The sequence below is a fragment of the Oncorhynchus tshawytscha genome, linkage group LG04 (assembly GCF_018296145.1).
Source record: "Oncorhynchus tshawytscha isolate Ot180627B linkage group LG04, Otsh_v2.0, whole genome shotgun sequence".
NCBI classification, from domain to species: domain Eukaryota; kingdom Metazoa; phylum Chordata; class Actinopteri; order Salmoniformes; family Salmonidae; genus Oncorhynchus; species Oncorhynchus tshawytscha.
Window position 1 is genome coordinate 73,844,173 of NC_056432.1, and position 27,987 is coordinate 73,872,159.

The 27,987-nt window shown below is 42.8% G+C and overlaps 2 protein-coding genes across 3 annotated transcripts in view; one reads left to right on the forward strand and one right to left on the reverse strand.

Moving 5' to 3' along the window:
* The window catches only part of LOC112249364 (solute carrier family 12 member 4-like), a 55,250-nt gene extending 53,493 nt beyond the window's left edge, over window positions 1-1,757 (forward strand). For both annotated transcript variants that reach the window (XM_042321212.1, XM_042321213.1), the window contains exon 24: window positions 338-1,757. In XM_042321212.1, coding sequence (XP_042177146.1) covers window positions 338-429 — 92 coding nt within the window. In that variant the 3' untranslated portion in view covers window positions 430-1,757. The remainder of the gene's footprint in view (window positions 1-337) is intronic.
* On the reverse strand, window positions 1,221-27,332 carry LOC112249612 (dipeptidase 2). The gene is made up of 11 exons (XM_042321215.1): window positions 27,150-27,332; window positions 20,538-20,683; window positions 18,847-18,973; window positions 18,517-18,646; window positions 14,589-14,730; window positions 9,948-10,017; window positions 8,657-8,833; window positions 3,876-3,960; window positions 3,638-3,713; window positions 3,308-3,443; window positions 1,221-2,978 (listed from the first exon to the last, which is right to left on the reverse strand). Exons 2-11 carry the CDS (start codon window positions 20,678-20,680, stop codon window positions 2,754-2,756), a joined length of 1,311 nt encoding a protein of 436 aa, XP_042177149.1. The 5' UTR covers window positions 20,681-20,683; window positions 27,150-27,332; the 3' UTR covers window positions 1,221-2,753.
* Between the last annotated feature and the right edge of the window lie 655 nt (window positions 27,333-27,987).

The window sequence follows — 27,987 nt, forward strand, 5'->3', positions numbered from 1 at the left end:
CTCATTGTACTGGACAACACTGGTCTTAGAGGTCTGTGTGGTACAATATTTCATTTTTTAGGACAACGTTTTAGGGCTCATTATGGGGTTAGGGAGTGTAATTTGGGGAGTGTAATTTGGGGTTGAGTGTAGCATGAGTTGTGTAAAAGGTGAAAGAATGAGTAGGAGTAGATGGCCAGACAGCATACACGAAAGTTTTGGCAATGTGACCCGAGATGAAAGACTACTGGCTTTTAAGCTGAACATCAAATCTGTTGCGTACACAAGATTTGCAGATGTAATCACAGGTGTAGTGATGCAGAGTTGCTGGTTATAACAGTGCTTAACTCTGGCCCAGATATGGAGTTTCTGGAGGTGCTGACGGAAGGTCTGGAGAGAGTGCTGCTGGTGAGAGGAGGAGGACGAGAGGTCATCACTATCTACTCCTGACCTATCAGAAACCACTCTGGTCACAGGTCATGACACTGCCTCGACAGGAGACATTCCACCCCGATCATCGGGGGCACTGCAGCACCGGCAGCAGCATCCAGCCGATCCTCAACATACAGTACATACAAACTGTGCCAATTAATGATGGAATTAAGAGGACTTTTATTGTGGAATTTGAGGACCACAGACAGCGATAATAATTTGCCTGGCATTTCTGCAGAATATATTGCCTTCCATGAGGACAGTAGCTTTTATAGATTACATGCTATAATTATCTCATGAATCCCTTATTGCCAAGGCAACTAAAGCTTGGGTCATTCACAAACCTATTTCTGCAATAGTAGACCATTAACAACTGCTACTTTTACACATACATCCATCAAACATGAATGTTCTATGTCGACTGAGTCAGTATTTGTGTTGTTTGCAGAAAATATACCCTCATCAAGGATTAGCTTGCCAGATAGCACAGTCTTGGGTGGTCCTTATGAAGGCCTCTGTGTAGAGTGCCAATTTGAGTTCTTTTTTCACAACCTTTTTATGGTTGGTGGAATAGTAACTTTTGTATTTATTTTCTTATTTATTTTCTCAACCTTCCCCCGGTGAGGATAAGATTTTTCGGATTGTAGATAATGAAATGCCAGTTGGGGTATTTCAACAGAAGGCACAGAGAGTGCTTGTAAATGTAAATGTGGATGCCAGAGATTGTATCAAAACATTATTTTACTGGATTATTATTTGTAATTGTTGAAAGAATAGAGGTTTTAATTCATTGACAATTATACATGACATTTAATCTACTATTTCTGTACAAAAGTCTTTATTATAGGCATGAAGACTACTTACAGGGCCACCTGAACAGAGGAGCATATGCACACATTTCCTTTTCTTTCCTGTAGACTGCAAGAGCTGTAAAGGCAAAGAGTATTTAACTGAACTTAGCAATAAAATCATGATTCATTTCCCTATTCAACCAGAATTGAACTATCTTGACTTCAGATATATCAATGTGTTCATAAAATAAGATGGTAGAAAAACAGAAAACTCAAAGCATTATTTACTTAAGAGAAAGGCAAAATAAATACGATATAACCTATGAATACAGAATACAACATTCCTGAGATGACTGTAGGAGGCATTACAGTATGTTAACATGTTGCATACTGTTTCACTGTACACCCTTGTGAGGAAATGTTACATTAATGTTCATTTTAAGATGAAATCATCACTTTCTATGAAATAGTTTCATTGTGAAACTCAAGTTTGTGTGATGGACATCAAGGTCTGTGTCCTCAGAGAAATAAAGATAGTTTGTAAATGCCTCTGTATGACCTTGTGGCCTTGATTGTATCATTAAACAAACATAACACAGAGATATTTTTAGAATGAGATATGTCAAAAGAGTTAAAAGTGATTTTTACATTAACCTCAATGTAATATAGTATATATAACGTGTGTGCAGAGCTTTGTGTAAATATACAACTCCTTCAAGGTCAAAATGACCAAAACTAAAAATTAGGTAAAGATCTTTGTAGGAAAGATCACATGTAAGCAAGTGACACAGTAAACACTTTAAAGCTAGGCTTGTCACTGTCGGAGAAACATGGTTGTAGTAGATAGTGTATTGTAATACAACACTAGTAGTACTACTAAATAGGTTCCGGTACTCATTTCGGGTGCAAGTACTGTTTATATTTAGGTGCAGGAGCTCTACTATACTTTTGAGCTAATATTCCATAAGAGTAAAACAAGCTCAAGCAGTAGAGAATTTGAGGTGCCGGTACTCAGCTCCAGTGGGCTCCTGCGCAAGTCAAGCACTGCTAGTTTAGTAACACTAAGGGCTAAATTCTATCAGATCCGTGCTAGCCGACATCCGGTTGTTTTGGCAGTGTTGAAGGTGGAACTGCGTTAGAGCTACTACTTATGTTACATTATGCAGACACTGTCATTGAATGAAAAGAAACCACACCGACTTTATATCCGACAATTCCCATGCAGCCGCGTTAATTCATGTAGCCACATTACAAGTTCAAACACTATTGTCTACATAGACTGATAAATCCCGCCATCCAAATTAAAATGAAAACATGCATTTCATAATTTCTATTGTCGATAGAGTCTGCACTTTCTATTGTCGTTTTGAACATCTAATGCTTAGAGATAATAAGGAAGGGAGTGGTTGGTGACACAAAAGAGCAGCCACACACTTATTTGTCAGTTCACACTGCAGCTACACCTCCAATACTGCCAAAACATCCGCTATCAGGATATCGGTCAACCTGGGTTACCACTTGATCTGATTGAATCCAGGCCATATTATAGTCTTAATGGTCCATCAGGACACAGAGGCAGGAGATTAGTATAACCATGGTCCAGACCAGACTCCTGGAGACCACCAGTTCACTGTGGCCCTTGGAGTACATCTGTTCCATCTTTGTCGTCTGGTGGTCAGGTCGCCTGAGTACCAGTCTGCAGGGGTTCTGAACCCTAGTCAAGTCGATCTGAGCTTCACTGGGGAGAGTTCCTTTCGCTTTCTGCCTGTCACGCTCCTGGGGAAGGGATAGGGGGAAGGAGGGAGGGGGGGAGAGAGAAGTTTACACTGTGTTATGATGCTGTGACAGTGACTCTACTGAACAAGAAAAAACAAGTGGGATTTTCCATGCACTATACAAGGCTCTTTTTCCAGTTCTCAGTTCCCTTCATACCACAAAGTACTCAGATGGACATTCAGTCCCAGACAGAGATGCCTTTCATTCCATTCATTCCTTTGATGTTACTACTGCAGGTGTTTTTGATGGCTTTGATACAATACTCACACTGTAGCATTGAGCCTTTATAACGAGCAAAAACACAGAGCTTTTGTTCATTTAGCACTCACTTTCTCAACCTCCTTGAACATACGTAGGAAGTTGTGTCTGAGGACCCCGGACAACTCGTTCTCTGTCCAGTGTCTCTTCATCAGCTCCTGGATCAGAGCGGGATACTTGGACACATCCTCTAATCCAAGAGGAAATCTTCAGACAGTAGAACATAACAGGCTATGTATTACTCAAACCCTCAGGCCACTTAAAATGCAGCTGCTAACTGTTACCAGTCTGCTTACAAAAAAGTGAGTCATTCTGATAGCATTCAAGCTGGAGCATAACATGGCTGTATTAATGAACTAACGCTGAATGTGCTGCTGTTACTCTGAGGTAAAAGTTCTTACTTAGAAGCTCCATCAAAGTCCCCTCCTATTCCTATTGACTCAGATCCAACCACCTTCCTAATGTGGGTAAAATGGTCTGCAAAAAGTAAGAAGAATATCAGAAGATAAATCATGTGTACACATGTTATTGATGTTCTTGATACTGGTCTTCTAAACAGGTCTTGATTGATAACAAGGCAGCCAATTTTACGCTTAATTGTTTGATGCCAATAAACACTAATCAAAGGCAACTGCTCACCAGCCACGATGGAGATATTGGCTTGGCCATGGCAAGCCACAAACCCACTGTGCAGATTAACCATGATGAGTCCTCCGTTCTCCTTCTGAAACAACAACACACCCAGAATAGAACATTAAAAAAACATTCCACACTTCCAGTGACCTTCCAGCCATGTAGATACAGTGCCTTCAGAATGTATTCACACCCCTTGACGGTTTCCACATTTTGTTGTGTTACAGCCAAAATTTAAAATGGATTCAATTGAGATTTTGTTTCACTGGCCTACATAAAATACTCCATAATGTCAAAGTGAATTATGTTTTTAGACATTTTTACAAATTAATAAAAAATGACAAGCTGAAATGTCTTGAGTCAATAAGTTTCAACCCTTTTATTATGGCCTAAATCATTTCAGGAGTAAAAATGTGCTTAATAAGTCACATTATGTGTTGCATGGACTCACTCGGATTGCAAAAATTGTGTTTAGCATTATTTTTTAAATTACTATTTCATCTCTGTACAACACATACAGATAATTGTACGGTCCCTCAGTCGAGCTGTGAATTTCAAACACAGATTCAACCACAAAGCCTCGCAAAGAAGGACATCTATTGGTAAATAGTTTATTTTTAATGGCAGATATTAAATAGCCCTTTGAGCATGCTGAAGTTATTAATTACACTTTGGATGGTGTATCAATACACCCAGTCACTACAAAGATACAGGCGTCCTTCCTAACTCAGTTGCAGGAGAGGAAGGAAACCACTCAGGGATTTCACCATGAGGCCAATTGTCACTTTAAAACATTTACAGAGTTGAATGGTTGTGATAGGAGAAAACTGAGGATGGATCAACAACATTGTAGTTATTCCACAATACTAACCTATGTGACAGAGTGAAAAGAAGGAAGCATGTATAGAATAAAAATATTCCAAAACATGCATCCTGTTTGCAGTAAGGCACTGAAGTAAAACAGCAAAAAATGTGGCAAAGAATACAAAGCATTATGTTTGGGGCAAATCTAAAACAACACATCACTTAGTACCACTCTTCATATTTTCAAGCATAGTGGTAGCCTCATCATGTTATGGGTATGCTTGTCATCGGCAAGGACTAGGGAGGGTTTTTTTATAAAAAGAAATGGAAAAGAGCTAAGCACAGGCAAAGTCCTAGAGGAAACTTCGGTTCAGTCGGCTTTCCAACAGACATTGGGAGACAAATTCACCTTTCAGCAGGACAATAACCTAAAACTCAAGGCCAAAATATACACTGGAGTTTCTTACCAAGACGACATTGAGTGGTCCTGAGTAGTCTGGTTAGTGTTGACTTAAATCGGCTTGAAAATCTATGGCAAAACTTGAAAAGGGCTGTCTAGCAATGATCAACAACCAACTTGACAGAGTTTGAAGAATTTTTAAAATAATAATGTGCAAATATTTTACAATCCAGGTGTGCAAAGCTCTTACTGAGAAAGACTTGCATCTGTAATCGCTGCCAAAGGTGATTCAAAAATGTATTGATTCAGGAGTGTAAATACTTTTGTAAATTAGATATTTCTGGATTTCAGTTTCAATAAATTAGCAAACATTTCTAAAAACATGTTTTTCACTTTGTCTTAATGGGTTATTGTGTGTAGATGGAAAAAAATATACAGTACCAGTCAAGAGTTTGGACACCTACTCATTCAAGGGTTTTTCTTTATTTTTACTATTTCTACATTGTGGAATAATAGTTAAGATGTCAAAACTATGAAACAATCATGTAGTAACCAAAAAAGTGTTAAACAAATCCAGCCTTTGCCTTGATGACAGCTTTGCACACTCTTGGCATTCTCTGAACCAGCTTCACCTGGAATGCTTTTCCAACAGTCTTGAAGGAGTTCCCACATATGCTGAACACTTGTTGGCTGCTGGCTGCTTTTCCTTCCCTCTGCAGTCCAACTCATCCCAAACCATCTCAATTGGGTTGAGGTCGGATGATTGTGGAGGCCAGGTCATCTGATGCTGCATTCCATCACTCTCCTTACACAACCAGGAGGTGTGTTGGGTCATTGTCCTGTTGAAAAACAAATGATAGTCCCACTAACCGCAAAGCAGATGGGATAGCGTGTCGCTGCAGAATGTTTTGATAGCCATGCTGGTTAAGTGTGCCTTGAATTATAAATAAATCACTGACAGTGTCACCAGAAAAGCACCCCTACACCATCCCACCTCCTCCTCCATGCTTCATGGGGGGAACCACACATGTAGAGATCATCCATTCACCTACTGAATCTCAAATTTGGACTCATCAGACCAAAGGACAGATTTCCACCGGTCTAATGTCCATTGATCATGTTTCTTGGCACAAGCAAGTCTCTTCTTCTTATTGGTGTCCTTTAGTAGTGGTTTCTTTGCAGAAATTTGACCATGAATGCCTGATTCACGCAGTCACCTCTGAACAGTTACTGTTGAGATTGTATGTTACTTGAACTCTGTGAAGCATTTATTTGGGATGCAATTTCTGAGGCTGGTAACTCTAATGAACTTATTCTCTGCAGCAGAGGTAACTCTGAGTCTTCCTTTCCTGTGGCGGTCCTCAAGAGAGACAGTTTCATCATAGCCCTTGGTGGATTTTGCGATTGCACTTGAAGAAATTTTCAAAGTTCTTGACATTTTCCGTATTGACTGACCTTCATGTCTTAAATTAATGATGGACTGGTGTTTCTCTTTGCTTATTTGAGCTGTTTTTGCCATATATGGGCTTGGTCTTTTACCAAATAGGCTTATCTTTTGTAAACCACCTGTCACGACTCCCACCGAAGGTGGCTCCTCTTGCTATTCGGGCGGCGCTCGGCGGTCGTCGTCACCGGTCTATTAGCTGCCACCGATCCACTTTTCCTTTTCTGTTAGTTTTGTCTTATTGGTTACACCTGTTTCTTGTTTAGGTTTTGGTTAGGGCTATTTAAGTTGGTTATGTCCACCTGTGTTTGTGAGGACTTGTTCCTCTGTTCATTGTTGTAGTTGTGCTATTTTCTTGTTTTCTCTGGACTGTTTGAATCCTGTTTTTGGGCCGGTTATTTGTATGCGCCTGGTGTTTTGGTGTGACCGTTTTCTGGAATAAACACGATTGTCCTTTACCCCCTGCTCTGTGCACCTGACTCCGCACCCACTACTCCTAGAAGTGCGTAACACCACCCCTACCTTGTCACAACACAACTGATTTGCTCAAACGCATTAAGGAAGAAATTCCAGAAATGTACTTTCAACAAGGCACACCAGTTAATTGAAATGCATTCCAGGTTACTACCTCATGAAGCTGGTTGAGAGAATGCCAAGAGTGTGCAAAGCTAGCTGTCATCAAGGCACAGGTTGGCAACTTTGAAGAATCTCAAATATTAAATATATGTTGATTTGTTTAACACTTTTTTGGTTACTACATGATTCCATATGTGTTATTTCATAGTTTTGATGTATTCACTATTATTCTATAATGTAGAAAATATTAAAAATGAAGAAAAACCCTGGAATGAGTAGGTGTGTGCAAACCTTTGACTCATACTGTATATTTAATCCAGGCTGTAACACAACAAAATGTGGAATAAGTCAAGGGGTATGAATACTTTCTGAAGGCACTGTAAAACAGGAAATGCACATAAAGGACAAGTGGATTAAAGAAACATTGCAGAAAGGAGACATCGTCAAAATATAATTCCAAAAGACTCTCCTGATAAGGAGTAGCATCGTGAGGAAGGCGCAGCAGCGCCTCTTCAACCTCAGGAGGCTGAAGAAATTCGGCTTGTCACCAAAAGCACTCACAAACTTCTACAGATGCACAATCGAGAGCATCCTGGCGGGCTGTATCACCGCCTGGTATGGCAACTGCACCGCCCTCAACCGTAAGGCTCTCCAGAGGGTAGTGAGGTCTGCACAACGCATCACCGGGGCAAACTACCTGCCCTCCAGGACACCTACACCACCCGATGCTACAGGAAGGCCATAAAGATCATCAAGGACATCAACCACCCGAGCCACTGCCTGTTCACCCCGCTGTCATCCAGAAGGCGAGGTCAGTACAGGTGCATCAAAGCTGGGACCGAGAGACTGAAAAACAGCTTCTATCTCAAGGCCATCAGACTGTTAAACAGCCACCACTAACATTGAGTGGCTACTGCCAACACACTGTCAATGACACTGACTCTACTCCAGCCACTTTAATCATGGGAATTGATGGGAAATTATGTAAATATATCACTAGCCACTTTAAACAATGCTACCTTATATAATGTTACTTACCCTACATTGTTCATCTCATATGCATACGTTGATACTGTACTCTATATCATCGACTGCATCCTTATGTAATACATGTATCACTAGCCACTTTAACTATGCCACTTGGTTTACATACTTATCTCATATGTATATACTGTACTCGATATCATCTACTGTATCTTGCCTATGCTGCTCTGTACCATCACTCATTCATATATCCTTATGTACATATTCTTTATCCCCTTACACTGTGTATAAGACAGTAGTTTTTTTTTTGGAATTGTTAGTTAGATTACTTGCTCGTTATTACTGCATTGTCGGAACTAGAAGCACAAGCATTTCGCTACACTCGCATTAACATCTGCTAACCATGTGTATGTGACAAATAAAATTTGATTTGATTTGATTTGTAAACACAGGCCACCCACAATGAGTGGCCGTGCCGATGGTGGTTGAAAGGGGGGAGTGATGTGGAAGAGTTTTAGAGAGAGAGAGAAAGAGAGAGACAGACAGAGAGAGAGAGAGAGTTCTTGCCAGGGGTCTCACCAGTTCGCGGAGCAGGTCATCAGGAACATTGCGGCTGTGGTTACAAATGGCATGGGCTGAGGAGTGGCTGAAAATAACTGGAGCCTTAGAGATCTGCAGTACTGCCCTGGCTGTGGCCCAGGAACTATGGGACAGGTCTACTATCATCCCCAATCTGTTCATCTCCTTCACCACATCCTGAGAGAGAGAAAGACAGAGAGAGAGAAAGACAGAGAGAGAGGGAGAGAGAGAGAGAGAGAAAGACAGACAGAGAGGGAGAGAGAAAGACAGAGAGAGAGGGAGAGGGAGAGAGAGAGAGAGAGAGAGACAGAGAGAGAGGGAGAGAGAAAGACAGAGAGAGAGGGAGAGAGAAAGACAGAGAGAGAGAGAGGGAGAGAGAGAGACAGAGAGAGAGAGAGAGAGAGAGAGAGAGAGAGAGAGAGGGGACAGGAAAAGCATGTTACCACTTGCTGTGAGGTTTCCCAGTAATTATACATTACGTGCTCTATGTACGTCATTGTGCATATCTGCTGATAGTGAAAAACATACAACACTGCGCCACTTATCTACAAACAGTAAACACTACAAACATTAAACACTACAAACAGTAAAACGCTCAGTTGCGACTGAGGATCACATCAGTCTTACACAGCTCCCTAAAAATCGTCAAGGATCAAGAATGTTTGTGTACAACTCCTAGAGACTGTGAAGGAAAATGTTATGTTTGTGTACAACTCCTAGAGACTGTGAAGGAAAATGTTATGTTTGTGTACAACTCCTAGAGACTGTGAAGGAAAATGTTATGTTTGTGTATCAAATCAATGCTGCTTTTCTAATAACCATTTGGATGGGTTCATGTGGGTGACTGACTGAACGTGTATGGAGGAATCCTCTCTATCACTGATAAGCAACTTGGCAGTACACCCAGAACATTACTCTGGCTGTTTCAGTTATTTCCGGTATTTCAGTTTCAAGGTCTCAACTTGAAGAGAGGAAGCCTCGTGAGGTATTGGTCCATCACATGCAGGAGCCAATGATGAATAATAAATCATGTAAATCATGCAAATATAACTTGTCTGTGTAGCAGTATATAAGAGGACTGAAGGGACCGCCCCGGCGTGGCTTCTGATCAACCTGCACTGACTGTACAAAGTTTGTTGTAACCTCTCCAGCTTGGTGACTTCAGGTGTCCCTGAAGACGTAAGTGTGCCGAAATGTCATTACACTCCAGTATGACGCCTGAAGTGACCAGCGTAGGCTACAAGTATTGGCTTGAACACAGACTTAGTGTTAAAGGTTCACCTTACCTTACCTTACCGAAGTCTGTTAGGCTGTCATTTTCTCTTTGATAGACATCATAAATTGTTGAGGAGGACTCAGCCCTGAAGCAATAAAAAAAAAAACGTGTGTTATAGCCCAGAGGCAAGAACCTAAGATGTCAAACCAAAATATAACAAATATTGTGCATGAGTCTGTAAGTTTTAATATCACATGCACAGTACAGTGAAATGCCTTTCTTGCAAACTCAAAACCCAACAATGCAATAATCAATAACAATGTATTACAACAACAAAAAAACACAAGAAGTAAGAATAAGAAATACACAATAAAGTAAATAAGTAAGCATACTGTACAAGAAATACTTAAAAAGTAATATCCAATACCATATTCCATGTGCAGGGACACTGGAGAGATGAAGGTAGATATGTATAGGGATAAGGGAGCTAGGCAACAGGATATAAGATAAACAGAGTAGCAGCAGCTTTCATGTGAGTGAGTGTGCAGGTGTGTAGAGTCAGTGTATACAGTTGAAGTTGGAAGTTTACATACACCTTAGCCAAATACATTTAAACTCAGTTTTTTACCATTCCTGACATTTAATCCTAGGAAAAATTCCCTGTCTTAGGTCAGTTAGGATCACCACTTTATTTTAATGTGAAATGTCAGAATAATAGTAGAGAATGATTTATTTAAGCTTTTATTTCTTTCATCACATTCCCAGTGGGTCAGAAGTTTACATACACTCACTTAGTATTTGGTAGCATTGCCTTTAAATTGTTTAACTTGGGTCAAACATTTTGGGTAGCCTTCCACAAGCTTCCCACAATACATTGGGTGAATTTTGGCCCATTCCTCCTGACAGAGCTGGTGTAACTGAGTCAGGTTTGTATAGGACTCCTTGCTCACACACACTTTTTCAGTTCTGCCCACAAATGTTCTATAGGATTGTGGTCAGGGCTTTGTGGTGGCCACTCCAATACCTTGACTTTGTTGTCCTTAAGCCATTTTGCCACAACTTTGGAAGTATGCTTGTCATTGTCCATCTGGAAGACCCATTTGCGACCAAGCTTTAACTTCCTGACTGATGTCTTGAAATGTTGCTTCAATATATCCACCTAATTTTCCTCCCTCATGATGCCATGCATTTTGTGAAGTGCACCAGTCCCTCCTGCAGCAAAGCACCCCCACAACATGATGCTTTGGCTTGCAAGCCTCCCCCTTTTTCCTCCAAACATAACGATGGTCATTATGGCCAAACAGTTGTTTTTGTTTCATCAGACCAGAGGACATTTCTCCAAAAAGTATGATCTTTGTCCCCATGTGCAGTTGCAAACCGTAGGCTTTTTTATGGCGGTTTTAGAGCAGTGGCTTCTTCCTTGCTGAGCGGCCTTTCAGGTTATGTCGATACAGGACTCGTTTTACTGTGGATATAGATACTTTTGTACCTGTTTTCTCCAGCATCTTCACAAGGTCCTTTGCGGTTGTTCTGCTATTGATTTGCACTTTTTGCACCAAAGTACATTCATCTCTAGGAGACAGAACACGTCTCCTTCCTGAGTGATATGACATCTTTGTGGTCCCGTGGTGTTTATACTTGCGTACTATTGTTTGTACAGATGAACGTGGTACTTTCAGGCGTTTGGAAATTGCTCCCAAGGATGAACCAGACTTGTGGAGGGCTACAATATTTTTTCTGAGGTCTTGGCTGATTTCTTTTGATTTTCCCATGATGTCAAGCAAAGAGGCACTGAGTTTGAAGGTAGGCCTTGAAATACATCCACAGTTACATCTCCAATTGACTCAAATTATGTCAATTAGCCTATCAGAAGCTTCTAAAGCCATGACATAATTTTCTGGAATTTTCCAAGTTGTTTAAAGGCACAGTCAACTTAGTGTATGTAAACTTCTGATCCACAGGAATTGTGATACAGTGAAATAATCTGTCTGTAAACAATTGTTGGAAAAATGACTTGTGTCATGCACAAAGTAGATGTCCTAACCGACTTGCCAAAACTATAGTTTGTTAACAAGTGTAGTGGAAATTTCCTCTATTTACCAAATCATGAGAGCAAACCACACACAAGTCAGAGTTATCATAGTCCATCTTTAATTATATGAGCTCCATCACAACCCTGTGACTCTCAGATTAATTCAGTGTCTATAAATGAATTCTCTGAGAGTGCTTACAAAACAGTTCTTAGTATCATTTATAGCCAAGACACACCCATCTCAACTCACATGACGAATAACAGATCTTAGGAACATTACAAAGGAAGACTTTACTTGAGAGAGGAGTATCCCATAGCCAGACAGCATTAGCTATAAATTATCGTTCAGTTTGCTCTCCTAAAACGAGGTTCTACTTCTCGTTCTTGGTACAACATAGTACCAAGACATTAGGATATATATCAATTGTCATTTTTGACACTCCCATTCTGGACAAGCTCACAGAAACACAGTGACTGGCACACAGACATTGTGGAGCCAAGAGATAATTGGTTCCCCCTCAGTCACCCCTTCACATGGTTTAAAATATATGTTTACATATGAAGACAAGCTGGACCTCTCCCCTCTCTGCGGCCCAAGTAACTGAACCCTGACAGAGAACAGAGAACTGCAACCGGCCAACAGTATTATCCAAAAATAGACATTCTAATGACATATCTCATAAGCATGAAATAAAATAAATAAAACATTTTATTTATAAATGTTACCTAAATAATTCTGATTCTGCCACGACACAAGACATTTGTGGAGTGGTTGAAAAATGAGTTTTAATGACTCCAACCTAAGTGTATGTAAACTTCCGACTTCAACTGTATGTATGTGTTAGTGAGCAAATGATGGAGTGAGTGTTTGTGTGTGTGTTGGAGTGACAGTGTGTGTGAGTGTGTAGCGCTCTGTGAGAGGGCAAATATTGAAATAAAAGGTAAATAAATATACAAAATATACTCAGTCCGCTATTTATCAGTTGTATCGCTTGGGGATAGAAGCTGTTCAAGAGCCTGTTGGAGTCAGACTTGATGCACCGGTACCTCTTACCATGCGGTAACAGAGAAAATAGTCTATGGCCTGGGTGGTTGGGGTCTTAGACGATTTTCTGGGTCTTCTTTTCATACTGCCTGAAATAGAGGTCCTGGATGGCAGGGAGCTCGGGCCCCAGTGATGTACTGGGCTTTCTGCCTAAACCCTCTGTAGTGCCATGCGGTCGAGAGCGGTGCTATTGCCACACCAAGCAATGATGCAACTAGTCAATATGCTCTCAATGGTAGAGCTGTAGAATCTTTCAGGATTTGACGGCCCATGCCAAACTTTTTCAACCTCCTGAGGGGGAAAAGGCCTGTCACGCCGTCTTCACGACTGTGCGTGTGTGTTTGGACCATTTTAAGACTTTAGTGATTTGGACACTAAGGAACTTCAAGCTGTCTAACTGCTCCACTGCCGCAACGTTGATGTGGATGGCGGTGTGCTCACCCCCCGTTTCCTGCAGTCCTTGATCAGCTCCTTGGTCTTGCTGGCGTTGAGGGAGAGGTTGTTGCTCCGGCACCACACTGCCAGGTCACTGACCTCCTCCCTGTAGGCTGACTCATCACCGCCAGGGTGAAAGCCTACCACCGTTGTGTTGGAGTCGTGTGTGGTCACACAGTTGTGGGTGAACAGGAAGCAAAGGAGGGGACTAAGCACACACCCCTGTGGGGGCCCTGTGTTGAGGGTCAGCGTGGTGGAGGTGATGTTGTCTATCCTCACCAACTGGGGTCGGCCTGTCAGGAAGACCAGGATCCAGTTGCAGAAGGAGGTTTTCAGACCCAGAGTCTTATGCTTGGTGGTGAGATTGGTGAGATTGAATGCTGAGCTGTAGTCAATGAACAGCATTCTCACATAGGTATTCCTCTTATCTAGGTAGGTGAGGGCAGTGTGGAGAGCAATAGAGATGGCATCGTCTATGGATTTGTTTGGGCGGTATGCAAATCGGAGTGGGTCTAGGGTGGCTGGGATGGTAGAGATAATGTGTGCCATAAACAGTCTCTCAAAGCACTTTATGATTACAGAAGTGAATGCTACAAGGCGGTAATCATTGTAGCATGAAGCCTTAGAGTTCTTAGGAACAGGGAGGATTGTGGTCATCTCAAAACGTGGGAATTACAGACTGGGACAAGGAGAGGTTGGAAATGACTGTGAATATGCCTGCCAGCTGTTCTGCGCATGCTCTGAGAACGCGCCCTGGAATACCATCGAGGCGCATGGAGGCGCCTTGCGGGAGTTGACCTGATTAAAGACTCTTCTCAAGTCGGCCTAGGAGAGCGAGATCACCTAGTCCTCTGGGTCAGTGACGACCCTCCCCCCCGGCTCGATGTTGTTGCTGACAAAGCGCGCATAAAATGCATTGAGTTCATCTGGTAGAAAGGCATAGTTTGGCAGATCACGGTTGGTCTTCCTTTGTAATCCGTAATGGACTGTAGCCCCTGCCACATGCGGCGGGTGTCGGAGCCTGTTTAATATGATTCCACCTTATTCCTATATTGTCCTTTTGCTCGTTTGATGACTGCGAGGAGGTCATAAGTGTGTGTGTGTGTGTGTGTGTGTGTGTGTGTGTGTGTGTGTGTGTGTGTGTGTGTGTGTGTGTGCGTGCGTGTGTGTGTGTGTGCATGTGTGCATGTGTGCGTGTGCTCACCAAGGCGTGTTGCAGGTGTGTGTGAGGGCCATGGAGCGAACCCCCAGCTGGTAAAACATACGCAGGGTTGGCAGGCTGCTGTCTATAGAATGACCTCCCTCAATGCTGATCAGACATGCTATCCTCTTAGTGTCATTTAGTTCTGTTGAATACACACACGATACACACACACACATCATCATCATCATACTGCTGTAAATTGGGCAGAAATATGTTTTTACTAGGCATCAACCCAAATCAAATCAAATCAAATCAAATCAAATTTTATTTGTCACATACACATGGTTAGCAGATGTTAATGTGAGTGTAGCGAAATGCTTGTGCTTCTAGTTCCGACAATGCAGTAATAACGAGCAAGTAATCTAACTAACAATTCCAAAAAAAACTACTGTCATACACAGTGTAAGGGGATAAAGAATATGTACATAAGGATATATGAATGAGTGATGGTACAGAGCAGCATAGGCAAGACACAGTAGATGATATCGAGTACAGTATATACATATGAGATAAGTATGTAAACCAAGTGGCATAGTTAAAGTGGCTAGTGATACATGTATTACATAAGGATGCAGTCGATGATATAGAGTACAGTATCAACGTATGCATATGAGATGCACAATGTAGGGTAAGTAACATTATATAAGGTAGCATTGTTTAAAGTGGCTAGCGATACATTTACATCATTTCCCATCAATTCCCATGATTAAAGTGGCTGGAGTAGAGTCAGTGTCATTGACAGTGTGTTGGCAGTAGCCACTCAATGTTAGTGGTGGCTGTTTAACAGTCTGATGGCCTTGAGATAGAAGCTGTTTTTCAGTCTCTCGGTCCCAGCTTTGATGCACCTGTACTGACCTCGCCTTCTGGATGGCAGCGGGGTGAACAGTCAGTGGCTCGGGTGGTTGATGTCCTTGATGATCTTTATGGCCTTCCTGTAGCATCGGGTGGTGTAGGTGTCCTGGAGGGCAGGTAGTTTGCCCCCGGTGATGCGTTGTGCAGACCTCACTACCCTCTGGAGAGCCTTACGGTTGAGGGCGGTGCAGTTGCCATACCAGGCGGTGATACAGCCCGCCAGGATGCTCTCGATTGTGCATCTGTAGAAGTTTGTGAGTGCTTTTGGTGACAAGCCGAATTTCTTCAGCCTCCTGAGGTTGAAGAGGCGCTGCTGCGCCTTCCTCACGATGCTGTCTGTGTGAGTGGACCAATTCAGTTTGTCTGTGATGTGTATGCCGAGGAACTTAAAACTTGCTACCCTCTCCACTACTGTTCCATCGATGTGGATGGGGGTGTTCCCTCTGCTGTTTCCTGAAGTCCACAATCATCTCCTTAGTTTTGTTGACGTTGAGTGTGAGGTTATTTTCCTGACACCACACTCCGAGGGCCCTCACCTCCTCCCTGTAGGCCGTCTCGTCGTTGTTGGTAATCAAGCCTACCACTGTTGTGTCGTCCGCAAACTTGATGATTGAGTTGGAGCGTGCATGGCCACGCAGTCGTGGGTGAACAGGGAGTACAGGAGAGGGCTCAGAACGCACCCTTGTGGGGCCCCAGTGTTGAGGATCAGCGGGGAGGAGATGTTGTTGCCTACCCTCACCACCTGGGGGCGGCCCGTCAGGAAGTCCAGTACCCAGTTGCACAGGGCGGGGTCGAGACCCAGGGTCTCGAGCTTGATGACGAGCTTGGAGGGTACTATGGTGTTGAATGCCGAGCTGTAGTCGATGAACAGCATTCTCACATAGGTATTCCTCTTGTCCAGATGGGTTAGGGCAGTGTGCAGTGTGGTTGAGATTGCATCGTCTGTGGACCTATTTGGGCGGTAAGCAAATTGGAGTGGGTCAAGGGTGTCAGGTAGGGTGGAGGTGATATGGTCCTTGACTAGTCTCTCAAAGCACTTCATGATGACGGATGTGAGTGCTACGGGCGGTAGTCGTTTAGCTCAGTTACCTTAGCTTTCTTGGGAACAGGAACAATGGTGGCCCTCTTGAAGCATGTGGGAACAGCAGACTGGTATAGGGATTGATTGAATATGTCCGTAAACACACCGGCCAGCTGGTCTGCGCATGCTCTGAGGGCGCGGCTGGGGATGCCGTCTGGGCCTGCAGCCTTGCGAGGGTTAACACGTTTAAATGTCTTACTCACTTCGGCTGCAGTGAAGGAGAGACCGCATGTTTCCGTTGCAGGCCGTGTCAGTGGCACTGTATTGTCCTCAAAGCGGGCAAAAAAGTTATTTAGTCTGCCTGGGAGCAAGACATCCTGGTCCGTGACTGGGCTGGGTTTCTTCCTGTAGTCCGTGATTGACTGTACGAAAATTACTTCAGAGAGTGTAAATTACGGGCCAGAAGACCAACTGGCAAGTGTCTCCTTGCCCAGTCTTTAAGCCCAACATGTTTGAAGCTGCCCACCATTGTTCCTGTTCCTAAGAACTACAAGGTAATCTACCTAAATGACTATCGTCCAGTACCACTCGCATCTGTATTTATGAAGTGCATTGAAAGGCTGGTCATGACACACATCAACACCATCATCCCAGACATCCTGGACCCACTCCAACAGATGATGCAATCTCAATTAAACTTCACACTGCTCTCTCCCACCTGGACAAGAGGGGAAATAACTATGAGAGAATACTGTTCATAGACTACAGCTCAGCGTTCAACACCATAGTCCCCTCCAAGCTCATCAAAAAGCTCGGGAACCTGGGACTGAACACCTCCCTCTGCAACTGGATCCTGGACTTCCTGACAGGCCGCCCCCGAGGTGGTGAGGGTAGGCAACAGCACCTCCGCCATGCTGACCCTCAACACAGGGGCCCCTCAGGGTTGTGTGATTAGTCCACTCCTGTACACCCTGTTCACCCACGACTGCGTGGCCACGCACGACTCCAAAACTTTCATCAAGTTTGCTGACAACGCGATGGTGGTAGGCCTGATTACCGACGGCAATGAGAAATCCTACTGGGAGGAGATCAGAGACAACAGCCTCTCCCTCAATGTCAGTAAGGAACTTATCGTGGACTACAGGAAAAAGGTGGAGAGCACTCCCCTATCCACATCGTTGGGGCTGTAGTGGAGCAGGTCGGGAGCTTCAAGTTCCTTGGCATTCACATCACTACGGACTTAACATGGTCCACACACACACAGGAGGCTGAAAAGATTTGGCATGTGCCCTCGGATCCTCAAAAAGTTCTACAGCTGCACCATTGAGAGCATCTTGACTGGCTGCATCATCACTTGGTATGGCAAAGCGCCACAGATGGTGGTGCGGACGGCCCAGTACATCACTTGGCCCAAGCTGCCTGCCATCCAGGACCTCTATATCAGGCGGTGTCATAGGAAAGCCCCAGAAATTGCCAAAGACTTTAGCCACCCAAGCCATAGACTGTTTTCTCTGCCACCGCCCTGCAAATGGTACCGGAGCATCGGCTCTCAGAACAACAGTCTACAGAACAGCTTCTACCCCCAAGCCATAAGGCTGCTAAATAGTTCCTTAAATGGTTACCCTGGACTATCTGTATTGACCCTATCTTGCACTGACTCTATACACACTCGCTAGACTATATACTGTATACACTATATACAGCATACACTCACTTACACACACTACACTGACATTCGCACACGAAACCACACACATTCACATACACTTTTAGTTTTTTTAGGGGGAACAAATACTATAATCACCATGGAATTCAGAAAGAATATATAATAACTAACCCAAGTATTCTCACAAATAAAAAAAGAAACATGATCATGTCTCAATGTAATCAAAGTATGAAACTATTGTTATTTTCAAATGCTCTCTCTTATTGGGCCTATTTGTGGTCCATTTACAGTGTACAAATTATTATAATTATGTTACGGCCAATGACCATTCTCACCAAAAAATATCAGCCCGCGGCTGAATCTACTTGCCTACCCCTGGTATATTGTACCTTCAGCAGATGTAACTAGCTCCAGTTCTGGGTTCTCCGTACACATACGGTTGATCACGTCTATCTGTTCCAGTGTGAGCCTCACAGCATCCTTCGCCTGGGCGCCACACAACACGTAGGCTGCAAACACCTGATTAGAGCATGGGATGGGGCAGAGACAAAGCAGGGGGTCAGAGAGCAACACTTGAGTTAGAAGGGTATTATGGCTTTAGTACAACTCAGTGTGCACATGCACGGACACACATACACACTCACACACTCACACAAACATGCACACGCATACACAATCACACACACACTTAGGCTACTATTAACCATATATTAACCTACCTGACCGCCGACATGTCCCGTTGTGAGTCTGTTGATATCCGTGGCCACTTTGCTGATGTTGTGCAGGTCAACCTGACTCAGTCTGTTGTCGTGGAGAATCCTCAGCATCAAAGCTAGGTCATTATGTCTAGGAGGAAGAGAGATCATGATCTATTTTAGATTTCATGCATCATGCATGATTCAGTGTTGCTTGCCTCGAAGCAAGCACAGAAGTCATTTAGCTCATCTGGTAGGCTTGTGTCACTGGGAAGCTCGCAGCTGTGCTTCCCTTTGTAGTCCGTAATAGTTTGCAAGCCCTGCCACATCCGACGAGTGACGGAGACGGTGTAGGACAATTCAATCTTAGTCCTGTATTGACGCTTTGCCTGTTTGATGGTTTGTCAGAGGGCATAGCGGGATTTCTTATAAGCGTCCGGGTTAGAGTCCCACTCCTTGAAAGCGGCAACTCAGTGCGGATGTTGCCTGTAATCCATGGCTTCTGGTTGGGGTATGTACAAACGGTCACTGTTAGGACGACATCATCGATGCACTTATTTATGAATCCAGTGACTGATGTTGTGTACTCCTCAATGCCATCGGAAGAATCCCAGAACATATTTCATTCTGTCCTAGCAAAACAGTCCTATAGCTTAGCATCTACGTCATCTGACAACTCCCGTATTGAGCGAGTCACAGGTAGTTCCTGCTTTAGTTTTTGCTTGTTAGCAGGAATCTAGAGGATAGAGTTATGGTCAGATTTGCCAAATGGAGTGCGAGGGAGAGCTTTGTACGCATCCTTGTGTGTGGAGTACAGGTGGTCTAGAGTTTTTTTTCCTCTGGTTGCACATGTAACATGCTGGTAGAAATGAGGTAAAACAGATTTAAGTTTCCCTGCATTAAAGTCCCCAGCCACTAGGAGCGCCGCCTCTGGATGAGAATTGTCTTGTTTTATTATGGCCTTATACAGCTTGTTGAGTGTGGTCTTAGTGTCAGCTTCAGTTTGTGGTGGTAAATAGACAGCTACGAAAAATATAGATGAAAACTCTCTTGGTTAATAGTGTGAGACACTCTACCTCAGGCGAGGAAAACCTCAAGACTTCCTTAATATTAGATTTCGTGCACCAGCTGTTATTTACATATTGACACAGACCGTCACTCCTTGTCTTACCGGAGGCGGTTGTTCTATCTTGCCGATGCACGGAAAACCCAGCCACCTGTATGTTATACATGTCATCATTCAGCCACAACTCGATGAAACATAAGATATTACAGTTTTTAACGTCCCATTGGTAGGTTAGTCTTGATTGGAGCTCATCCATTTTATTATCCTATGATTGCACGTTGGCTAATAGGACTGATGGGAGAGGCAGAGGGAGACATTTTTGTCTATCAAATTTCTAAAGCGACAGCTCCATACAGTACCACGTGTGTGTGGGCGAGTTACATACTGAATTACTCAGTATGGGATGATCATTATTTGTATTTGGAACCACACTTGTTTTGGATACTTGGTGGTGAAGTCCCAAAAGTTTACTGTTGAAAATCCATGAGCTATTAATATTTTAGGCTGCATATGGTATGGCAAAAAATGTCTATGTATCTCTGCACAGACAAATATATCATCAACCAATAATAAGGGATACTGTAGGATAAACTTGTCTCTATTTTAGGAAAACCAGAATAACTAAAACAACTTTCCTCTGTTTACTTACCCATCAATCAAAGGATATTTTGTCATCAAGCCAAATGCACTTCCTGTTGTAGGATCTCCCGATGTCATCGCACAGAGAAAACACAGCATCAAGTTCGTCCCCAGGTTCAGAAAATCACCTCCATGGAGTATCCGCGATATCATATTCTATAAATAAAATTATTTTAAGAAGTGGTAACTTCAATTAGTCCAGTACTTTTAACTTTTGGTACCACGTTAAACAAGCTACAAAGTATAAACTCTTTATCAAATCAAATCAAATCCAATTGTATTTGTCACATGTGCCGAATACAACAGGTGTAGTAGACCTTACAGTGAAATGCTTACTTACAAGCCCTAAAACAACAATGCAGTTTAAGAATATTTTTGTTGTTGTTAGAAAATAGAAAAATAACAAATCATTAAAGAGCAACAATAAAATAACAGTAGTGAGGCTATATACAAGGGGTTCCGGTACAGAGTCAATGTGTGGGGGCACAGGTTAGTCAAGGTAATTGAGGTAATATATACAGTACCAGTCAAAAGTTTGGACACACCTATGCATTCAAGGGTCTTTCTTTATTTGTACTATTTTCTACATTGTAGAATAACAGTGAAGACATGAAAACTATGAAATAACACATATGGAATCTTGTAGTAACCAAAGTGTTAAACAAATCCAAATTTATTTTAGATTTCAGATTCTTCAAAGTAACCACCCCTTGCCTTTATGACAGCTTTGCACACTCTTGGCATTCTCTCAACCAGCTTCACCTGGAATGCTTTTCCAACAGTCTTGAAGGAGTTCCCACATATGCTTAGCACTTGTTGCTTTTCCTTCACTCTGCGGTCCAACTCATCCCAAACCATCTCAATTGGGTTGAGATTGGGTGATTGTGGAGGCCAGGTCATCTGATGCAGCACTTCACCCCTTTCCTTCTTGGTCAAATAGCCCTTACACTGCCTGGAGGTGTGTTGGGTCATTGTCCTGTTGAAAAACAAATGATAGCCCCACTAAGCGCAAACCAGATGGGATGGTGTATCGCTGCAGAATGCTCTGGTAGCCATGCTGGTTAAGTGTGCCTTGAATTCTAAATAAATCACTGACAGTGTCACCAGCAAAGCACCCCCACACCATCACACCTCCTCCTTAATGCTTCACAGGGGACACCACATATGTAAAGATAATCTGTTCACCTACTCTGCGTCTCACAAAGACATTCTAAGAGTGTGCAAAGCTGTCATCAAGGCAAAGGGTGGCAACTTTGAAGAATCTCAAATATAAAATATATTTTGAATTGTTCAACACTTTTTTGGTTACTACATGATTCCATATGTGTTATTTCATAGTTTTGATGTCTGCACTATTATTGTGCAAAGTAGAAAATATTAAAAATGAAGAAAACCCCTGGAATGAGTAGGTGTGTCCAAACTTTTGACTTGTACTGTACATGTAGGTAGAGGTAAAGTAACTATGCATAGATAACAAACAGAGAGTAGCAGCAGCGTAAAAATGCAAATAGTCCGGGTAGCCATTTAAATAGCTGTTCAGGAGTCTTATGGCTTGGGGGTGGAAGCTGTAAGAAGTCTTTTGGACCTAGACTTGGTGCTCCTGTACTGCTTGCCGTGGTACAGAGAGAACAGTCTATGACTTGGGTGGCTGGAGTCTTTGGCAATTTTTAGGGCCTTACTCTGACTCCACCTGGTATAGGGGTCATGGATGGCAGGAAGCTTGGCCCCAGTGATGGTCTGGGCCGTACACACTACCCTCTGTAGTGCCTTGCGGTCGGAGGCAGAACAGTTGCCATACCAGGCAGTGATGCTCTCGATGGTGCAGCTGTAGAATCTTTTGAGGATATTTTCATTCTCCTGAGGGGGAATAGGCGTTGTCGTGCCCTCTTCACGACTTTCTTGGTGTGTTCGGACCATGATGTGGACACCAAGGAACTTGAATCTGTCAACCTGCTCCACTACAGCAACGTCAATGAGAATTGGGGGTGTGCTCAGCCCTCCTTTTCCTGTAGTCCACAACCATCTCCTTTGTCTTGATCACATTGAGGGAGAGGTTGTTATCCTGGCACCACACTCCCAGGTCTCTGACCTCCTCCCTATAGGATGTCTCATCGTTGTTGGTGACCACCACTGTTGTGTCGTTGGCAATCTTAATGATGGTGTTGGAGTTGTGCTTGGCCATGCAGTCATGCATGATCAGGGAGAACAGGAGGGGACTGAGCACACACCCTTGTGGGGCCCAGTGTTGAGGATCAGCATGGCAGATGTGTTGTTTACCTACCCTCAGGAAGTCCAGGATCCAGTTGCAGAGGAAGGTGTTTAGTCCCAGGGTCCATAGCTTAGTGATGAGCTTTGAGGGCACTATGGTGTTGAATGCTGAGCTGTAGTCAATGAATAGCATTCTCACGTAGGTGTTCCTTTTGTCCATGTGGGAAAGGGCAGTGTGGATAGCAATAGAAATTGAGTCATCTGTGGATCTGTTGGGTGGTATGCAAATTGGAGTGGGTCTAGTGTTTCTGGGATAGTGGTGTTGATGTGATCCATGACCATTCTTTCAAAGCACTTCATGGCTACAGACGTGAGTGGGGTCGGTAGTCATTTAGGAAGGTTACCTTTGTGTTCTTGGGCACAGGGACTATGGTGGTCTCCTTGAAACATCATGGTATTACAGACTTGGTCACGGAAAGGTTGAAAATATCAGTGAAGACACTTGTCAGTTTGTCAGTGCATACTCTGAGTACACGTCCGGGTAATCTGTCTGGCCCTGCAGCCTTGTGAATGTTGACCTGTTTAAAGGTCTTACTCACATCGGCTCCTGAGACCATGATCCCACAGTCATCCAGAACAGCTGGTGCTCTCATGCATGATTCAGTGTTGCTTGCCTCGAAGCAAGCATAGAAGTCATTTAGCTCATCTGGTAGGCTTGTGTCACTGGGAAGCTCGCAGCTGTGCTTCCCTTTGTAGTCCGTAATAGTTTGCAAGCCCTGCCACATCCGACGAGTGACGGAGACGGTGTAGGACAATTCAATCTTAGTCCTGTATTGACGCTTTGCCTGTTTGATGGTTTGTCAGAGGGCATAGCGGGATTTCTTATAAGCGTCCGGGTTAGAGTCCCACTCCTTGAAAGCGGCAACTCAGTGCGGATGTTGCCTGTAATCCATGGCTTCTGGTTGGGGTATGTACAAACGGTCACTGTTAGGACGACATCATCGATGCACTTATTTATGAATCCAGTGACTGATGTTGTGTACTCCTCAATGCCATCGGAAGAATCCCAGAACATATTTCATTCTGTCCTAGCAAAACAGTCCTATAGCTTAGCATCTACGTCATCTGACAACTCCCGTATTGAGCGAGTCACAGGTAGTTCCTGCTTTAGTTTTTGCTTGTTAGCAGGAATCTAGAGGATAGAGTTATGGTCAGATTTGCCAAATGGAGTGCGAGGGAGAGCTTTGTACACATCCTTGTGTGTGGAGTAAAGGTGGTCTAGAGTTTTTTTTCCTCTGGTTGCACATGTAACATGCTGGTAGAAATGAGGTAAAACAGATTTAAGTTTCCCTGCATTAAAGTCCCCAGCCACTAGGAGCGCCGCCTCTGGATGAGAATTGTCTTGTTTTATTATGGCCTTATACAGCTTGTTGAGTGTGGTCTTAGTGTTAGCTTCAGTTTGTGGTGGTAAATAGACAGCTACGAAAAATATAGATGAAAACTCTCTTGGTTAATAGTGTGAGACACTCTACCTCAGGTGAGGAAAACCTCAAGACTTCCTTAATATTAGATTTCGTGCACCAGCTGCTATTTACATATTGACACAGACCGTCACTCCTTGTCTTACCGGAGGCAGCTGTTCTATCTTGCCGATGCACGGAAAACCCAGCCACCTGTATGTCATACATGTCATCATTCAGCCACAACTCGATGAAACATAAGATATTACAGTTTTTAACGTCCCATTGGTAGGTTAGTCTTGATCGGAGCTCATCCATTTTATTATCCTATGATTGCACGTTGGCTAATAGGACTGATGGTAGAGGCGGATTACCCACTTGCAGTCGAATCCTTACAAGGCACCACGACTTATGTCACCGATATCTCTGTCTCTTCTTTATGCAAATGATGGGGATTTTGGGCCTTGTCCAGTGTCTGAAGTAAATCACTGGTGTTCGACTCCTTAAAGAAAAAATCTTCGTCCAGTACGAGGTGAGTAATCGCTGTCCTGATATCCAGAAGCTCTTTTCGGGGGTCATAAGAGACAGTGGCAGAAACATTATGTAAAAAATAAGTTACAAATAACGCAAAATAACACACACAATAGGTTGGGAGCCCGTAAAATGGAGACCATTTCCTCCGGCGCAATTCTGCTTATATGGCATTCATAAAGCCTTAATAAGCCTTAATAAGCATGACATAATTTATAAACAAAGTAATACTGTATAACGTGTGATATGAAAGGTCTCGGCCTATATATAAATCCAGGGCTTTGGCAAATGTGATCCTTTGCCACTAATTATGAAGTATGAAATTTGCTTAAAGGGGCAATCAGCAGATGCTACATATATTTTCTTTTTACAAATGAAGGATATGTGTAAAAAGGCCGTCCTGCTCCTCTCCTCTCTACCTAACTTCACTGCACAGTCCCTTCAGTTTCCCTTCGGTCCCGTTAGTTTGGCTGCTCAGCCTACCTTGGTTATCCCTCACCCATCATAGCCCTGCCCTTCCCAACCAATCAGAGCTCTTGGAAATGTACATCTGGACTCTGAACACCGTACCCACGCACTCAGATCAGAATGTTTTCATCATCCGAAGGGAGAAGACGCATGTTTTGGAGAGCTTTGTATTGTTGACGGCAACAGGAATGTCTGAATGTTGTGCAAAGTAATTTGTTTCTCTCTCTCTCCAAGAGGTGAATGTTTAAGTTTATGTTTATATTGATGCTGTGTTTATAGCCCTTTATAGACATGTTGTAAGTATAATGCCATTTCCATTTATTTATGTACATATAGGTATAGTGCATAGTTATAATCCTTAACTAATACTGTTTACATGTGTGCAAATCTTTGTCTTATAGAACCACAACAATAAGATTCCACGTCAATCAGATTACCAAATCCATATAAACCTCTTCAAATGGAAACAGATGTGGCTGCGTGTGTGTGTATGGTGGTGACTGTCAAGAGTACTGTGATGGGCCTCAACATCAGGTTCTAACTGGACAGCACTATAGAGGACAGAACCAAACCAATCTGTTGAGTTAGGGCATTCACAGCCGACCGCTCAGACGTGTGAGGGCATTCACAGCCGACCGCTCAGACGGGTGAGGGCATTCACAGACGACCGCTCAGACGGGTGAGGGCATACCAGCCTACCCTTTTTACTTGGCCTAGACAGATTTAAATTTTTTATGTAACCTTTATTCAACTAGGCAAGTCAGTTAAGAACAAATTCTTATTTACAATGATGGCCTCCCCCGGCCAGACCTGAACGACGCTAGGCCAATTGTGTGCTGCTCCCTATGGGATTCCCAATCACGGCCGGTTGTGATATGGCCTGGAATCAAACCAGGGTCTGTAGTGACGCCTCTAGCACTGAGAGGCAGTGCCTTCGACCGCTGCGCCACTCGGGAGCCCATTATGGATTTAGTGACCAACAGTTTTTTACATGGTCTGTATTTTCTCCGGATTTAGCGACCAATAGATTTTACAATATGTACAGATTGATTCTTGAAGAATATAATTTATAGAATGCCTAATGAGTTTAGTTCAACTGTCGTACCCCATCAGAATCTAAAATATAAGCCTGTTGTACTCCAAATGTTTGTAAATAAAGTAAATGTGAACAAACACTCAAAACATGATTAAAACTACATGATGAACTGGGTGGTTCAAGCCCTGAATGCTGATTGGCTGACAGCCGTGGTATACCAGACACGGGTATGACAAAACACTTATTTTTGTCATATGGGTATGATAAAACGGCTATGACAAAACACTTATTTTTACTGCTCTAATTACGTTGATAACCAGTTTATAATAGCAATAAGGCACCTCAGGGTTTGTGGTATATGGCCAATAGGGTTTGTGGTATATGGCCAATACACCACGGCACTCTGCATTGCCTTGTGCTTAAAAACAGCCCTTAGCCGCACACCCTTCGTGCTTAATTGTTTAAGTATAATGTTGATATCATGGATGGTCAGTCCTTGCATACATAGCTCTGTCTAGGAATAAGAGAGTGGTTACATTTCTCCAGCTGTATCCCTCAGTTTTTTTACTGCAACATAGGCGGGATGACGGCTTAGTTATTATTTATTCTGCTGACTTTCGCTTTAGGAATGGTTTTATAAGCATCTATAGGCCTATTGGCTTTATAAAGGGTTTATGAAGGCTTCATTCATCCTTAAAAATTGTAGTTCGTTTAAAGTTGAACATAATATTTAAAGTAACTTTTACAGTTAATGGGTCAACAGTTTTAACGAGTGAACAAAAACATTACGAAACTAAAAATGTGATGCAAATAGGCCTATAAATTACGGAAATTCTATATAAAAAAACATAATAATTCAGTAAATCTAGGCAACATAATTATTTAAACAGTAAAGTATTTTTAGCAAAACAAAACTCACAGTGCAAGTTGTTCGATCAGCTAAATCCGAACATCACAATTCAATAATGCGAACTTTCTAGCTCCCTCTGCTCAGATGTAGGCTACGCGAGTAACTGAAATACATCGTACTTGTAACGCATAGAATAGATCGTGTACATTACACAGTGTGGTCATAGAGATGGGATTACTGCCATCTACTGTCCAATCTAACTAAGAACACTATGGGCCAGTTTCCCAGAGATAGATTAGCCTAAACCTAAACCTAGAAATAAAAATGATTTCAATGGAAATCCCCATTGGTCATGTTTTTTAGTCCAGCTGTGTCCAGGAAGTCAGCCCTTTAAAGGGACAGTCTGCAGTTGCCACATACATTTTTGGATATATAAATTAATATGTACCCATTGATTTTTTAAATAATATATAATTTATGCTTCATGAGCTTAATTCAACTGTCATACCCCATCAGAACCCAAAATATAAACTTGCTTTACTCCAATGTTTGTAAACATTGTAAATGTAAACGAACACTGTATAGCCTCAAAACATGCTTAAAACTATAATGTTCATATATTGCATCCACAGCTATGTCTATGCATTTGGGAGTGGTTACATTTATCTAGGCCCATCCTTGAGCTTTTTACCAGAACAGAGGGGGGCGACCGCTTTGTTATTGTTTCAACTAAGGATTGTACTCATAGCCTAATCTCAGAAATCCAGACCTAGGTGTGTATACTGGAACACTGGGGGTATTTGATTAATGCCCTGGTTAAACTGGGTTAGCGTAGATTGCATTTGTTTTGGAACTGGCTGCCTCCCGGGCGCGAGTCTGGTGCTCCATTTTGGCCGACAGTAGAGTC